Raw genomic sequence first — 17,686 nt, 5'->3', positions numbered from 1 at the left:
GTTTGCTGCCTGTTCTCTGCCAGACAGTTTTTATTCACTCCCAGCCTGTTACTTGTTCTGTAGGCCTGTTTTGGACCAGTGCTGGGATGGTGGCATTGGCATTCCTGGTGCTTCCTGCTGCCTGGTGTCTGTGAGATCCCCAGCTATCACAGCTCCACTGATTAGTTGATACTTTGCTGTGGGTCAGCCCAGTTTTTATTTCTGCGCAACTCCCCAGAATTCACACTCTCCTCTTGGGTACATGGAGGGAGGAGGACCTGCTGCCCACCACTTCCATTATTTGCCTTGTGCTCTCTTTTATCCACAGTGGGTTTCCTCTCCTGGCTTTTATTGCAGTGGGATCACCAGGCTTCCTTCCTGGGATGTCTCAGCCCCCTGTCTGGCTGCATCTGCCCCCAGCTAGCTCCAGGGCCCCAAGCACACTCCTTCCCGTCCCCAGGCTGCCCTTACCTGCCGTTCCAGCTCCCCTTGACCTTCAGGTCTGCTCTTTCCCTTTTATTGTTCATGCCAAACCCACGGCCCGCCATCTTGCTCCATTCCAAACCTCTTGAAAGAAGAACATCTCCTCCCAAAGTTCCCAGCAGTGCAATGAGTTTGATGGGTCTCAGTTCAGTTCCTGGTGGCAGGTGCCTCATCTTGACAGAGAGACAAAGACTCAAAGGGGCCACAGATGCTGAACGCCTCTCTTATCCGCAGAGATGGCCCTGCTCTGGCAAAGGTGGGACACACTGGCAGGGGAAAGTGTGTGTCGGCTGCCTGAGATGCTCCTGTCCTGGAGGCACCATGATTCCCAGCAGATCTGGGGGCAGTTTCAGTCCCTGGGGAGCAGGAGAAGCTGGGCTCTCCTCGGGTTTCTTTATAATCCATCTTCTCCATTGCATTTGATCTCTCACAAATGCGCCTGTAAATTGCTATTTGTTTCCTTGCTTCCCTGCTTTTTGGCTCCTTCAAGGCATTATTGGTGGCTGGTTTTATGGGTTGTTCTGCTAAAGAGGCTGGGGGAGCTCCTGTCAGAGGTGAGTTCAGGGCCCAGGGGAAGCTGTGCTCAGGAGATGACCTAGCGTGCAGGCTGGATGCAGAGCGCATAGGAGAGAAGTGTGCCCGACTGTAAAGTTCACAAGCTGAATGCTACTGAGAGCATTTCTGGGAACGGTGACAATGCTGAGAGCTGGGCTGGGGTTCACCCAGAGGCACATTCTGGGAGCCAGCTGTGGCCAGCTCCATGGAGATGGCAGCTGGCATTCTCGGCTGCCTGAAGGGGTCCTTGTGGGTCACTGGTCTGCCTCCCCCTGACTCCCATGCCCACTGGCAGCGGGAATACCCGGGCTGCTCAGGGCAAGAGTGCTGGTTTGTTATTGTAGGGGTGCTTATGAGTCCTGAGCAGCAGACACTGACTCTCTTCTGGGGAGAAAAGGGCTCTGAGGCCTTTATTTTAAGGAGAAACCCGCACGGCATTCCCTGCGCCCTGCAGAGAGGTAGGTTTGTGCCCAGGGCCCTTGCCAATGGCCTGTCGAAGAACAGGGGAGGCCTGGTACAGTCTCCACACCAGAGAGGTGCTGGGGCCTCCTGCCAGTGGCTTGGCCCCTGGCGCTCCCCAGCCAGCACAGACTGGGGGGTGTTACACAGTGATGTCTGAGGGGCTGTTCTGACTGCCTTCGTGTCTTCTCTCCTCAGCACAACACTCCTATGACTGTGACCAACCCTGTGAGTACCCAGCCAAACCGCGAGAAGGAATTAGTGAGAGAGCCGGGTCAGGGGCTTATCTGAGCAGGAGCTGCCCCCCCTGCCCTGGAATCGCTCCTGCCTTAGTCCAGAGCCTCAGCCCCCATAGTTGCTCATGACAATATGACCTAAAAGCCGCCCAGCGAGTGCTGCTGGCCTGGCCTACACAGAAGTGGCACCAGAGGAACTGGGCCTGCGCAAGCACATGTGGACAGAGGCAGCTGGTCCACACGTATGGCAGGAGCACAGCCGCAGGGTGGGGGCAGCTCCTTGCCCAGCTCTCTGCCCCAGGGCAGCGGTGTAGGGGCTGCACCTAGCTGAGCCACTGGCCAGGACACAACCAATCCTTGACCAACAGAGCCAGTGACAACCCCCTCCTGCGGCACTGGCCTTCCAGGGCCTGGCAGGAATGGAGGTGCCCCCTCCCCCTGAGCCATTCCATCCCCTACCCCAGGCCTGTCAGCCTTTAACCCCAATCTGGGGTTATGACAGCCTCCCCTGGCTCCCCACGCTTGGCTGCTGTGGGGAAGGACTGTGGCCTATGAGATTTTGGGCTCTCTTTTCAGGTCGTCCCATTCCAAGTGGCCATCCCAGGGAGTATCTCCCGGACCCGCAAGATCACCATTGTGGGGAACGTGCCTTTCCATGCAAACAGGTGGGTTTCTGATGCAGCCTGGAGGGGAACATGGGGGCCTTGGGCCCATGTGCATGGGCTGGTTTGCATCCACCATCACACAAACGCAGCTGATAGGTTACAGCCTGGGATAGGGGTGGGGGTGGGCAGGAGACTCACCAAGCAACAATGCTTTAGAAATGGAGGGAGGGGGTTGCTGCACTCAGCATGTGACAAACAAAACCCTTTGTCTTCATTTGTGAGGCAACCGCTAAGCACCAGGCCCTGCTGGATGCAATCACCCTTCCTCATATTCCTTCTCCACAAGCAGAGTGGACCGGTCACAAGATGCTGATGGCAGATGGGAAAGTCCAGACTGGGATAAGAATTGCCCGGAGCTGGGCATAGGAACTCCTGGTCAAAGTTGTGTAGGCTCCAGTGCCCAGTGGGGTGGGGGCGGGGATGTTGAAGGTGGCCCTGGCTACAGGACACAGGTCTGTCCCACTCTCCAGTGTGCACCATCCTGGTACATTTCTCCCTGCACCCTTGTCATGAAAAGCTCTGACCAAACCCTTTCTCCCTCCTCATAGCTTTCACATCAATCTGAAAAACAGCATGACCGGCAACATCGCCCTGCACATCAACCCACGGCTGAGGGAGAGGGCGCTGGTTCGGAACACCCAAACGCACGGCACGTGGGGCTCAGAGGAGAGGCACCTCTCCACCCTGCCTTTCGCGCCAGGCCAGGCTTTCCAGGTGAGCCTCCAAGGCGGCTGTCTGAGGCACGCATTGGAACATGTTCTCAGCTTCATGCTGCAGCTGGGGTGCTGTGCAGTAGGGAATCCGGCCCAGCAGGAATCCACAGAGCCACAGGCCCCTGTGGAACGAAATCCTTCAGAGACATTTCATGCTGAGACTGCGTCGGGACCAACAAAATATTTTCCCATCTTCCTCTCCCCTTTGGGGGCCTTGCCACCGGCAGAGTGCGAGAATTTAAGGTTCACCCATTTTGGAGTTGTCCAGACACAGAAACAGTCAAGATCAGTTGTTTGTTTTTTAATGGGCAAGTGCCTACGAATTAGAGATTGGCTCAGTCTGGAGCATGAGGTGTTCTATCCCTGTCAAAACTGTAGTTAGAATTAACTAGTAGAATGCCAGACTTTCATATTTTTTGTGGGGGGAATCTTGTTAATTTCTTGGCCTCGATGAAAGCCTGTGGCAGTGAGTCTAACCGTGCCTAATGTGAAAAAGTATTGCCTTAAATTTCATGAAATACCCCCCTATTCTTGTGTTAAGAGACAGGGGTACGCTCTTGTGCTCTGGCTCATTCATTCTTATAGGACCACTTATTATTAAGGTTGTTTGACACTTTCCATTATAAGACCCTGTTTTCAGTTGCTTATAACTTAGCCTGAAATTCAGGGTGAAATTTCCCAGGCCGGGTATCAGCTTCAGACTGAATTGTTTGGTAAGTTTCAGTAGAAACAGTTCAGCCATTTCCAAGAATGAAGCTAGGAAGAAATAGGTTGTTTTGCTCATGCTCAAGAATTCTTGCAACCACTTTGTGGAGAAGCTCTAGGGCAAGACCCACAAAGGGGACTTAGGCACCGCACTGCTGAGCCCAACGTTTAGGTTCCCTGCTGTCTAGCAGAATCCACAGCCTCAAGTTGGGCATTCAGGGTCCCATACAGTGCAAGGGGAACGTTAGGTGCCTAAGACCGGGATCCACAAAAGCCAGCAGGCTGAGTGGGAGCTGCCTAAACCAGCCAAGGAGTGGCAGGTGACTAAAGCCCCGCCCCCTCAAAGGGACGTAGGTGTCTCCCTCCGACCCGGATTTAAGTGTCTGTCTGTGCTCGGGATTCTCTGCTGTGACTCTCTCCTGGAGTTGGCCACCTAAGCTGGATCAACTCTTTCTTGGGGGGGGGGGGGAAATTAGGGGGAGAAGGGGTGTTGACACCACCACCTTCTGTATTCCCTGGCCAGTAGGGCACTCACCCACTATGTGGGAGATACAGAGTCTGTCTGATTTGAACCCCAATCTCCTACTTCCTAGCCACCGGGCTACAGAGGTTGGGTCACATTCAAGTACTCCTGCTGAAGCTATTCCACCTTGGGGTAATAGGCATCTATAGGAGAAAAAGCCCCAAATATCAGGACTGTCTCTATAAAATAGGGACATCTGGTCACCCTAGGCCTATAGGGGAAGGGCAATGCCACCTCTTTGCATGGGATCCAATCCAGTACATATGCTCTAAGGCAGCTTGGCCATCAGCTATGGCCCCGCAGGTGAGATAGGTGGGTACTGTCTAGTTTGTGAATCCCGTTGGGTTTAGGCATTAGCCAGGTGTCAGGCCTTGGACAGCTGTGCACACACCCACCCACAGGGATTTAGGTGCCTAGGAGACTACCAGGAGAAACAGAGGCACCCAGAGGATTCAGGGGCCTACAGCCTTCGGCAGCAGCTGAGCAGGGGTTTTGAGGTTCTAAATTTTGGACTTAGGTGCCTAAACTGGCAGTTAGGTGCCTAAATCCCTTTGTGGCTGTAGCCCCTGTGCTTTAGAAATTTGGCAGGGGAGGGGGAAATGTTTATCTAGGGTTACCATACGTAATCAAACCCCCATCCGGGGGGGAATTTCCAAAAAGCCGAACATGTCCGGGAAAAATACTCCCTGGCTTACCTTAGAGCAGGCGCCGGGGGCTGCTGTGCTCCCTGACTCCTGGGCTCTGTAAGAACCGAGCTGCCCGAGTGCTACCGGCTTCGGGCAGCCCCCATGCCTCTGGACCCTGCGCCCCCGGCCGGGCACTTCCCCTCCCGGGCTCCGGGGGCGCAGGGTCCAGAGGCATGGGGGCTATCCGAAGCCGGTAGCGCTCGGGCAGCTCGGTGCTTACAGAGCCCAGGAGTTCAGGGAGCACAGCAGCTGCCGGAACCCGGGAGGGGAAGTGCCCAGATGGGGGCGCAGGGACCGGAGGCATGGGGCCTGCCCGGTTTGCCGGGCAGCCTCCAGACCCTGCGCCCCCGGCTGGGTGCTTCCCCTCCCGGGCTCCAACTGCGCTGGGGAAGCGCCAGCCGGGCGCGCAGGGCAGGGCCGGCTCCAGCATTTCTGCCGCCCCAAGCAAAAAAAAAAAAAAGCTGCGATCGGTGGCGGCAGTTCGGCAGCAGGTCCTTCGCTCCTAGAGGGAGTGAAGGACCTGCCGCCCCCGAATTGCCGCAGGTGCCGCCCCTCTCCCTTGGCCACCCCAAGCACCTGCTTGTTAAGCTGGTGCCTGGAGCCAGCCCTGGCACAGGATCTGGGGACTGCCCGGCAAACCGTGAAGCCGGTAGCGCTCGGGCAGCCCTTTTCGCATGGCTGGGAGGGAGGAGGGGGAATGCGAGGCGCTCAGGGGAGCAGGCGAAATTATGGCGGGGACTTTGGGGAAGGGGAGGGAAGGGGCGGAGTTGGGGCGGGGAAGGGGATGGGAAAGGGGCGGGGCCAGGGCCCCGTGGAGTGTCCTCTTTTTTTATTTTTTAAATATGGTAACCCTAGTTTATCTCCCTTGTGTCAGGGACATGCCTTTTGCTGTCCCTGCGAAAATCCACCCACATACGGCCAAGTTACACACCAATGCAAACTGCACTTTGCACTTGCTCAGTAGAGGTTTGTTAGAGGCTGCAAGTGTTATTCTCTGAAGAGTCTGTCTGCACAGAGCATGCTCCAGCCCAGGACTGTAGGGCCTAGGACTTTTCCTGCAATTGCTCCTCCTGGGGGTTGCTGTCCTGTCAGGCTCCAGAGTGGAGAGCAGGGAGACTGTCTCTCCTGTGTTCTCAGTGCTCCCCCTGCTGGGCCCCGGCCGTGAAGTGGAGGAGGAGGCAGCCTGCCTAATGCAGAGGGATAAAGAGAAGACCCAGGGGCGATTCATAGTATAGTGATTGTATTAGCAGGAGTGTTGTAAGCTAGGCTACATCCTTACTACAGGGGGGGCTCGATTTAAGATACGCAAAATCAGCTACGCAAATAGCGTAGCTGAATTCGACGTATCGGAGCCGACTTTCCCCGCTGTGAGGACGGCGGCAAATCGACCTCTGCGGCTCCTCCATCGATGGCGCTTACTCCTACCTCCACTGGTGGAGTAGAAGCGTCGATTTGGGGATCGATTGTCGCGTCCCGACGAGACGCGATAATTCGATCCCAGAGAGATCGATTTCTACCCGCCGATTCAGGCGGGTAGTGTAGACCTAGCCCTAAGACACGAGAAGTAATTCTTCTGCTCTACTCCGTGTGGATTAGGCCTCAACTGGAGTATTGTTCCAGTTCTGGGTGCCACATTTCAGGAAAGATGTGGACAAATTGGAAAAAGTCCAGAGAAAAGCAACAAAAATGATTAAAGATCTAGAAAACATGAGCTATGAGGGAACAATGAAAAAACTGGGTTTGTTTAGTCTGGAGAAGAGAAGACTGAGAGGGAACATGATAACAGTTTTCAAGTATATAAACGGTTGTTACAAGGAGGAGGAAGAAAAATTGTTCTTCTTAACCTCTGGGGCTGGGACAAGAAGCAATGGGCTTAAATTGCAGCACGGAAGGTTTAGGTTGGACATTAGGAAAAACTTCTTAACAGTCAGGGTGGTTAAGCACTGGAATAAATTGCCTAGGGAGGTTGTGAAATCTCGATCATTGAAGAGTTTTAAGAGCAGGTTGGACAAACACCTGTCAGAGAGAGTCTAGATAATACTTAGTCCTGCCATGAGTGCAGGGGACAGGACTAGATGACCTCTGGAGGTCCCTGTCAAGGAAGGGGAAGAGTATCTTCAGATACAGACTGGCTAACCTAGTGAGGCCGGATTTAAACTAGGTTTGATGGGGGCAGGTGACAAAAGCTCACATGTAAGTCCAAAACACGGAGATTTGGGTGAAGGGTTAGAATATGGGGCGGGGTGGGGGGGGGGGGAACATAGGCAATCACAGCAGGGACAATGGAGAAAAGAGGGAATATAGAGGGGAAATCAAATGAACATCTTAGATGTCTGTCTTAGATGTCTGTATACTAATGCAAGAAGTATGGGGAATAAACAGGAAGAACTAGAAATACTAGTGCATAATCACAATTGCAACATAATTGGCATCACAGAGACTTGGTGGGATAATTCACATGACTGGAACATGGGTAGAGAAGAGTACAGCTTCTTCAGCAATGACAGGCAGGGAAAAAAGGGAGGAGACATTGCCTTATATATCAAAGATGTATACATTCTAACTGAGGTAGATGTGATATATCTTGATTTTAGTCAGGCTTTTGATATTGTCTCACATGGCCTCATCAACAAACAAGAAATATAGGCTAGATGAACATATTATAAGGTGGGTGCACAACTGGTTTGAAAAGTGTATGCGGGGAGTACTGATCAATCGTCCACAATCAAGCTGGAAGGGCATACAAAGTGGAGTCCCACAGGATCGGACCTAGGTCTGATTCTATTCAATATCTTCATACATGATTTGAATAATGGCATAGAGAGTACACTTATAAAATTTGCAGAGGATACCAACCTGGGAGGGTTTGCAAGTGCTTTGGAGAAGAGAATTAGAATTCAAAATGCCCTTGACAATCTGGATGAATGGTCTGAAATAAATAGGATGAAATTCAATAATGACAAATGCAAAGTACTGCACTTAGAAAGAAATAATCAATTGCACAAATACAGAATGGGCAATAACTGCCTAAGAAGGAGTACCGCAGAAAAGGATCTGGGGGTTATAATGAATCACAAACTACATATGAGTCAACAATGTAACGCTGTTGCGGGGGGGGGGGAGGGGGGCGGGAAAAAAAAAGGCAAATAGCATTCCGGGATGTATTAGCAGAAGTGTTGTAAGGAAGACATGAGAAGTAATTATTCCACTCAGCACTGATAAAACTTCAGTTGGAGTATTGTGTCCTGTTCTGGGCGCCACACTTCAGGAAAGATGTGGACAATTGGACAAAATCCAGAGAAGAGCAACAAAAATGATTAAAGGTCTAGAAAACATGACCTATGAGGAAACACTGAAAAAAAATGAATTGGTTAGTCTGGAGAAGACTGAGCGGGAACATGGTAATAGTCTTCAAGTACATAAAAAGTTGATATAAAGAGAATAACAAGGAGTCTGGTGGCACCTTAAAGACTAACAGATATCTGTTAGTCTTTAAGGTGCCACCAGACTCCTTGTTGTTTTTGTAGATACAGACTAACACGGCTACCCCCTGATATAAAGAGAATGGTGATAAATTGTTCTCCTTAGCCTCTGATGACAGGATAAGAAGCAATGGGCTTAAATTGCAGAAAGGAAGATTTAGGTTGGACATTAGGAAAAACTTCCTAACTGTCAGGGTAGTTAAGCACTGGAATAAATTGCCCAGGGAGGTTGTGGAATCTCTGTCAATTGAAAGTTTTTAAGAACAGGTGAGACTAACACCTATCCAGGTCTAGTTCAGTGGTTTTCAACCTATTTACCATTGTGGGCCACATATGCTGCTCTCTGTGTTATGTGGGCTGCATCCACACAATATATATACTACATGTATGGCCCTGAGGATGTCACATGGGCCCCAGCTGTATGCTGATTGGCCGCAAGTGGCCTGCGGGCCGTGGGTTGAGAACCACTAGTCTAGATAATACTCAGTCCCGTCTCAGTGCAGGGTACTGGACTAGATGACCTATTGAGATCCCTTCCAGTCCTACATCGCTATGATTTTATGTAATTAAAGACTGTACCATGATGCTCACACACAAGGCAGATGAATTAAGGTTGCTGGGCAATATTAATCCCTAACATCATCTAATTTTTGAGTGCTTGAATTTGCAACCTTCATGTTCTTTTAATGTAGGTTTTAAAAATGTGATTTTATATACTCTGATCTGCTCTCCCCATTCGTCTCCTTTCCCAAGCAGGTAAGCTTTTTGCCTGAAACAAATCTTGTAAAGATACTTCTGAGGAAGTGGAGGTTGAGGTGCATACTGTGTTCCCCATCAAAAGAGCTTGAAATAAACACTCTGTGATCATGTAGCAAGGGGTGATCTTGGCGATAAGCCAGCTGCTGTTTTATTTCAGGAGCTCTGTTAGAAAATGTTACATTTGTGGTTTTGAGACACGCATTCACGTGGCATCAAAGACGCAGGTCAGGAGAAGCTTTTCTTGGCTTCCACTTTATCTTCTTGGCTAATGTGCTGCAAGATGAACTGATGGCTCCCCTGGGCCTTGTTATCAGTGTAACAGGTGTTCTTGTATCCTTGGGTGTCAGGGCACACAAATGTAAATCTTCTCTCTCTTCCAGATGGAGATAATGAACACGCGGAAGTGCTACCAGGTCTCGGTGAATGGACTGTACGTGTTTGACTATGTCCACCGCCTCCCTGCCAACCAGGTGGACCAGCTACAGATAGCGGGGGATGTGACACTCTCCTGTGTGCAGTACTGATGGCCCCTCCTGGGCCACTAAATTCTCACTATTTGACTCATCCTCCACTCCACAGCCCTCTCATCACCTTCATTCAACAGCTCCACTGCCGAGCCTGGAGATCTCAGCCACCAAATCTCACATCATACAGAAACTCTGAAGTCTCACTACGGGGGTTGGGGGAGGGAAGGGCTTCTCCCATTGTCTCTTTTTTTGTCTATATGCATTTCTGATACTGTAGCTTAAAGCAGTGGTTCTCAACCTTTCCAGACTACTGTACCCCTTTCAGGAGTTTGATTTGTCTTGTGTATCACAAGTTTCACCTCGCTTAAAAACTACTTGCTTACAAATCAGAGATAAAAATACGAAAGTGTCACAGCCACACTATTACTGATAAAGTGCCGACTTCCTCATGTTGACTATGTAATTATAAAATAAATCAACTGGACTATAAATATTGTACTTACATTTCAGTGTGATGCTTGAGCCGTTTTTCACTTGTGAGCCTTGTCTGAAGGCTGAGCCCCAGGCGGCGTGGCTAAAACATGTAAATTAGCTTTATGGGGGCCCCTGTGGCATGGGGCCCCAGGCAGTTGCCTTGCTTGTCACCCCCTAATGCCAGCCCTGCACTTGTGAACTCAGAGACTTTAAGGTCAGAAGGGACCATTATGATCATCTAGTCTGACCTCCTGCACACGCAGGCCACAGAATCTCACCCACCCACTCCCGCATCAAACCCCTGACCTATGTCTAGCCATTGACATCCTCAAATTGTGGTTTAAAGTAGGGTTACCATATCTCATAAATAAAAAAAGAGGACCCTCCACGGGCCCTGGCCCCGCCCATTTCCCCACCCCTAGCCCTGCCCCAACTCTGCCCCTTCCCCACCCGAACTCCGCCCCCTCCTCCCTTCCACTCCCAGCCAGGGGGAAAGGGCTGCCCCAGTGCTACCGGCTTCAGGGTTTGCCGGGCAGCCCCCAGACCCTGCGCCCCCAGCCGGCGCTTCCCCAGCACAGCTGGAGCCCGGGAGGGGAAGCGCCCAGCCGGGGGCGCAGGGTCTGGAGGCTGCCCGGCAAACCGTGAAGCCGGTAGCGCTCGGGCTTTGGGCAGCCCCTATGCCTCCGGACCCTGCGCCCCCAGCCGGGCACTTCCCCTCCCGGGCTCCGGCGGCTGCCCGAAGCCGGTAGCACTCGGGCAGCCCGGCTCTTAAACAGAGCCGAAGAGTCGGGGAGGAGCAGAGCCGCCATTTTCCCGGACATGTTCGGCTTTTTGGCAATTCCCCCTGGACGGGGTTTGACTGCCGAAAAGCCGGACATGTCCGGGAAAAAGAGGACATATGGTAACCCTAGACTTAAAGACTTCAAGGTGCAGAGAATCCTCCAGCAAGTGACCCGTGCCCCACACTGCAGAGGAAGGGGAAAAACCCCCAGGGCCTCTGCCAATCTGCCCTGGAGGAAAATTCCTTCCCGATCCCAAATATGGCGATCAGTTAAACCCTGAGCATGTGGGCAAGACTCACCCGCCAGGCACCCAGGAAAGAATTCTCTGTATTGACTCAGATCCCACCTCATCTCACATCCCATCACAGACCATTGGGCATATTTACCGCTAATAGTCAAAGATCAATTAATTGCCCAAATTAGGCTATCCCATCATACCATCCCCTCCATAAACTTATCTTGAAGCCAGATATGTCTTTTGCCCCCACTCCCTAAACCGATCCAGTAACCTCCCCTGGGTGTCGTGACCTCCAGGTTGAGAAACACTGAGCTAGATGATTTGAGTACCCCCTGGAAGACCTCTGTGTATCCCCAGGGGTATGTGCACCCCTGGCTGAGAACCACTGGATTAGAGTTCCAGGGCCTGAGTCAACCCTATCTGATGATGAGTTTGGAAAGGGTGGGGGGTTGTTTGAAAGCCTGACAAAAACACCATATCACCCGTGGGTGAACACTGTTCACCAAGCGATCACTCTATATCTGACCTCTCAGTCCTCATCCTCAAAGGAAACCTGCACAACGCTTTCAAAAAATGAACCTGGCAGCTTAAATTCATAACTTTGCTAGACACTAAAAATCATGGACTGAATAGACACACTGGATTTATGGCTTATTACAACAATCTGTAATCCCCAACCCGCCTCCCCACCAAGCTTTCCCCTCCCAATGACTGGAGGGGTGCTAACAGGCTACGTCACCTTTGAAATATGTGTTATTTACTTATGCTGAACATTCAGGAAAAAAGTCCATTTGGAGTCCCCGTTTCCCCAAAATATTCCCCCCAAGCCCGTTCACCCCCTTTCCTGGGGAGTCTTGAAAATAATATACTAACCAGTTGGTTACAATGTGAGCACCTTGGTTTTTAGGACACTGAAAATCAATCAGGTTCTTAAAAGAAGAATTTTATTTAAAAAAAAGTCAAAGAATCACACCTGCAAATTCAGGATGGAAGGTAACTTTACAGGGTAAATAAAAAGAGTTAAAACACAGAGGATTCCCCACTGACTCTGCTTCCCAGTTACAAAACAGGAATGAAATGACCTCTTAGCACAGGGAAAATTCACAAGCTAAAACAAAAGATAACCTAACGCATTTCCTTGCCTTACTTACAATTTTTGTAACCTTAGATGCTTATTTCAGGTGTGTTTCCAGGAGATGTTTTTTTCCTGCCTGAACCCTCCCTCCGTCCAGAGAGGGAACAAACAAAGAGAGCACAAACAAAACCTCCCCCACCCAGATTTGAAAGTATCTTCTTTCCCCATTGGTCCTTCTGGTCAGGTGCCAACTAGGTTAATTGAACTGATTAACCCCCTTACAGGTAAAGCGATTCAGTACAGCTGCTCTGTGTATATTTATGACACTGTGTCCGCTGGGCTGAGCCGTCAGCATGGCCGGGGATTATACTGAGGTTTCATGGATTTGGAAGTAGTAGTGGTCGAGCAGCGTCTTATGTTTTGAATTCCAGGGGTCCTTTTTTGTAAAAAGTTCAAGACATTATTAATCATGCAGAAGGTTTAAGTTGTGAAACATGTACCCATTTTAACTTTTTATTCTTTTCAATACGGTATACCAATGGGCTGAGGCGGCCCACTATGGAAGAAGATTCCGTCCATTTTGATTTCAGGGAGTGGTGCCTTTTTTTTAATTAAGGTACATAACTTGATCCCCTGTTTTCCATAGGGCCACTTTGATATGCTTTTGTGCTTGAATTTTTTTATTTATTTGTTTAATAGCTTGATTGACCCTGTATTGAAGAGTGGTTTTATCTTCTCGCAGTTGCTTAAGTCACTGCAAATGTTTATGCTGTGTTACATTCGGGGTCTTTCCCCCGATCTTGTGTTAGGTGGACAGGGTCAATCATAAGATGCATAGAGTGTCCAAAAATAATTTGGAAGGGCTGAATTTTGGTTTGTAATTTGTTGCTGCTGCGGATAGCTGCTAAAATTAGAGGCAGCTTGTCTGGCCAATTTTTTTCGGTGTGGTTTACTACCTTCCGCAGTGATGCCTTAATGGTGCGGTTCGTGCGTTCTACCTGACCTGAGGAGTGGGGTCGGTATGAGATATGAAACTTTTGTTTGATTCCTAAGGCTTGCAAGAGCAATGTGAAAAAAATTTTCACAAAGGCCCCCCCGTTATCAGAATCTATTATTTCAGGGGTACCATATTTACACACCATCTTATTAAAAACTCCTTGGCCACCACCTTGGTGCTGTTGATTTTAGTAGGAAATGCCTTTACCCAGCCTGAAAAAGAATCAGTTATTACCAACGGGTATTGAAATTCTTTTTTACTTTTAGGCAACTTGTCAATGAAATGAATCTGGACTCTATGCCAGGGCCCGTGCCTTCGTTGGTGCATCATGGGTTGCCAATGAAGGGGTTGTGCACACTGCCTGCAATTCCTGACCCATGTTTTAACATTATCCTCCATGGTTTTCTATTTTGCAACTTGTTTTACCTTATTTAATTTAATGTTTCCTTTACTTTTTCATGCATGAACTGATGGGCTACATTAATTAGTTCTTGCCTCTCTGCCTTTCCTGGAGTTTGGTGATTTACAGCATCATCCGTTGGTTCAGGGGCCTCGGTAAGGACGCCTTTAGCTTGGCTTCTAGTTACAATTGCTATACTGTGTTGCCAGGCTATGTTATTAATAATAATAATTTGAGATATATCTATCTCATAGAGCTGGAAGGGACCTTGAAAGGTCATTGAGTCCAGCCCCCTGCCTTCACTAGCAGGACCAAGTACTGATTTTTGCCCCAGATCCCTAAGTGGCCCCCACAAGGATTGGGCTCACAACCCTGGATTTAGCAGGCCAATGCTCAAACCACTGAGCTATCCCTCCACCCCAACATATAACCCTCTGGTCTCCTGGGGTGTTTCATAGAATATCAGGGTTGGAAGGGACCTCAGCTAGTCCAACCCTCTGCTCAAAGCAGGACCAATCCCCAACTAAATCCCCAAATGGCCCCCTCAAGGATTGAACTCACAACCCTGGGTTTAGCAGGCCAATGCTCAAACCACTGAGCTATCCCTCCCCCTGTTCCAAATGGCTTCCTCACTTGTTTCCTTGTTATGGGCTTTTACATGTTTGATTTTCAATTGGTTAGGATTTTCTGTTACCCACTGATAACTCCACTTTTATTTATTTAGATATGCAATATCCGCCGCCCTCCACTTATTTTTTTTTCAAGTCCTGCATTCAGAACTGAATTCCCTTTACGCAAAAGTCAGCATAAATATACACTGGTCGTGGGGAATGCTCATATCGTTTCAGAACCTGATAAATTGCACGTAATGCAGCATGTCGGCTGACCCATGGTCCAGCTGGCCCTGAATAACGTTTTTATTTAAATTGAGAGCTGCGTATTTTACACACTTTTTCCCATGTATTACCATCGGACTTTCATCAGTGAACCAAATATGCTTCTCTTGCCCTACTGTATTCAATTTCTCCAGTGGAGGTGCTTGTACTAAAGCAATTCTTTGCCCCAGAGTGATCTCTGACCAGTCGTGTCGGTTTTCTTTTTTAATTAAAGCGTGTGTTAGCATGTCTGGTTTAGACACTGTTTCTGTGGTTACCCCGCTGTTAATTAAAATTAGAGTCCATTGTGCCATTTGGGTATTAGAGACTTTCCTTCCCATCAGCTTTCCTGACAAAATGTATTTTAGTGGAGTGTGGGTGCTTTGAATACTGATTGGAGCTATTCCTGTGAGTGGCTTAAAAGATTGCACTGCCCAGATGGCTGCCAGGCCAGCGCCGTATTATTGCCTAGGCCTAGGCCTAGGGCGGCAAATTTGCAGGGGCGGAAGCTCCCCTCCGCGCCCCGCCCCCCTGCTCCAGCTCACCTCCTCCTCTGCAAGTGTGCCGCCGCGTCCTGTTTTTCTCTCCTCCCAGCGCTTGCGCCGCGAAACAGCTGTTTCGCGGGGCAGGGAGGGAGGGGGGAGGAGGGGAAATGCCACGCGCTGGGGGAAGAGGCGGGGCCAGGGGTGGGGATTTGGGGAAGGGAGGGGCAGGGATTTTGGGGAGGGGGTTGGAATGTGGGCGGGAAAAGGGCGGAGTCAGGGCGGGGCCAGGGCGGCAATTATTTCCCGGCCTAGGGGCGGCAAAATTATTAATCCGCCACTGTGCCAGGCATTCATGGTCACAGGGATTAAAATTTATCTCAGCTCCTTGTAACTTCCTGGATTTAGATGTTACCGGAATTAGTTTTCCCTTTTTATTATTTTGTAATAGGGTAGCAGCCAAGGCTGTATTGTTGGCAGCTAGGTGAATAACAAAAGGCTGTGATTCATCAGGGAAGCGCAGTGCCGGAGCTGTGAGAGCTTTTTGCTTTAAGAGCCTTAAAGCAGCGTCCTGCTCCTCTTCCTAATTCCCCTTGGTCTTCTTTTTTAATAATCGCCAGAAGGGGTGTATTACTTTAGCATACTTGTAACTGTGTGATCTGAGAAAATTAAACCCTCCCAACAGTATTTTCAGGGAGTGAGCGTCAGTAGGAGCTGGCATTTTTACTAGGGCTCTCGCTTTGCGCTGGTCTATTTGCCTTTCTTCTTGTTCAATAATTATACCCCAATATCAGGGGGTAGCCGTGTTAGTCTGTATCTACAAAAACAACAAGGAGTCCGGTGGCACCTTAAAGACTAACAGATTTATTTGGGCATAAACTTTCATGGGTAAAAACCTCACTTCTTCAGGTGCATGGAGTGAAAGTTACAGATGCAGGCATTATATACTGACACATGGAGAGCAGGGAGTTACTTCGCAAGTGGAGAACCAGTGTTGACAGGGCCAATTCAATCAGGGTGGATGTAGTCCACTCCCAATAATAGATGAGGAGGTGTCAATTCCAGGAGAGGAAAAGCTGCTTCTGTAATGAGCCAGCCACTCCCAGTCCCTGTTCAAGCCCAGATTAATGGTGTTAAATTTGCAAATGAATTTTAGTTCTGCTGTTTCTCGTTGAAGTCTGTTTCTGAAGGTTTTTTGTTCAATGATAGTGACTTTTAAATCTGTAATAGAATGACCAGGGAGATTGAAGTGTTCACTTACTGGCTTATGTATGTTACCATTCCTGATGTCCGATTTGTGTCCATTTATTCTTTTGCGGAGGGACTGTCCGGTTTGGCCAATGTACATGGCAGAGGGGCATTGCTGGCGCATGTAATATGTAACTTGGGGCTGCACCAATTGAACCTTATCTAACGCTACTTTGAACCCCGTTGTCTGAATTAGTGCCAAAACCGTTTTCGTTAGTGTTTGATTTTGTGCCTCGGTTTCCCCTTTTTTATACAGTAGACCAAGTTTGCAATTTTTTTTTATTTTTCTTTTTTTTTTAATCCCTTTTACAATATACATTACACATATTCTGGGGAAAATGCACATTCCTTTTACAGTTTAACTTTTATTACATTAGCCATATTAATTTTTACATAAGGTGTAACTGGGGTTTTTTTGTGCTCACAGAGTTTTTATGTACCTTTATCAGAGTGACAGTTTCATTACACAGAGTCACCGTAAGGCTCAGTGTGGGGCACTGTCTTTTTTTTTTCTTCTTTTACTACAACTCTTATTTGCTATTTTGTTACCAAAAAACAAATCCGGAATCTTTTTTCATTCTCCTGGTTTTGAACTGCCCTGCCGCAGCCAGGACTTTGGTCTTTTAAAAAGATATTGAACTTATAAAGCATTAAGGTACCTTAAGGGTTAAATGCTAAATATCAAAGCCAAACAACACTAGTTACCTGTGTTTGGCAAAAAGTAATTTTTGGTTTTGCAACTTTGAATGGTATTATTTAAAAACAAAACCAATTGGTCCTTAGAACCTTACATATTTACAAACAGAGATAGATACATACATACACATTTTTTTTAACATTCCTTCTACACTGTTCCATTTTTACATAGCAGTACACCGATTACATTCCCTTTGTTGGTGTCACTAGGCATAGCTACCAGGTAACTCGGGGGAGTGGAAGGCCAGAAGTGCCGATGCAACTCCTTTGCTCTGGGTCTAAGTGAACCACAGTGACTCCATCTTGTGAACTTTCACCTACTTTTATGCTAACTGCTTACATGCTGAAGCAGAATATGTAATGGTCAGCTTTTTTCTAGCAGACAGCTGCTGTTTTGCTCGCACTAACAGAAACGTAGTGATAAGACGGGGGAAGACTGCTGCACAGGCCTTGCAAGGCCAAAAGATAAGCAGGCAAAGGGAAACTTTTCTAACATGCACAATGTCTACCTGCTGTAACTGTTGTCTGGAAGGGAGGGGTAGGGGGAGAAATAGACAAAGGCTTGCACAGAAACTGCTTGGAATATAAAAGGGAAAACTTGCTTATATGTGCTGTGCTTGATTTGAGTAGGGTTACCATATTTGAACATTGAAAAAAGAGGACACTCCACGGGGCCCCGCCCCCGCCCCAACTCCGCCCCTTCCCTG

The 17,686-nt window shown here is 48.9% G+C and overlaps 1 protein-coding gene across 2 annotated transcripts in view; it reads left to right on the top strand.

The window, feature by feature from the left end:
* Window positions 1-10,216, top strand: part of LOC101951606 (galectin-4-like) — a 36,606-nt gene extending 26,390 nt beyond the window's left edge. For both annotated transcript variants that reach the window (XM_065570717.1, XM_005295681.5), the window contains 4 exons: window positions 1,675-1,704; window positions 2,289-2,377; window positions 2,926-3,091; window positions 9,626-10,216. In XM_065570717.1, coding sequence (XP_065426789.1) covers window positions 1,675-1,704; window positions 2,289-2,377; window positions 2,926-3,091; window positions 9,626-9,769 — 429 coding nt within the window. In that variant the 3' untranslated portion in view covers window positions 9,770-10,216. The remainder of the gene's footprint in view (window positions 1-1,674; window positions 1,705-2,288; window positions 2,378-2,925; window positions 3,092-9,625) is intronic.
* Window positions 10,217-17,686: the final 7,470 nt, after the last annotated feature.

Source organism: Chrysemys picta, chromosome 17 (genome assembly GCF_011386835.1).
Source record: "Chrysemys picta bellii isolate R12L10 chromosome 17, ASM1138683v2, whole genome shotgun sequence".
NCBI lineage: Eukaryota > Metazoa > Chordata > Testudines > Emydidae > Chrysemys > Chrysemys picta.
This window is presented reverse-complemented; position numbering and strand designations above follow the sequence as displayed.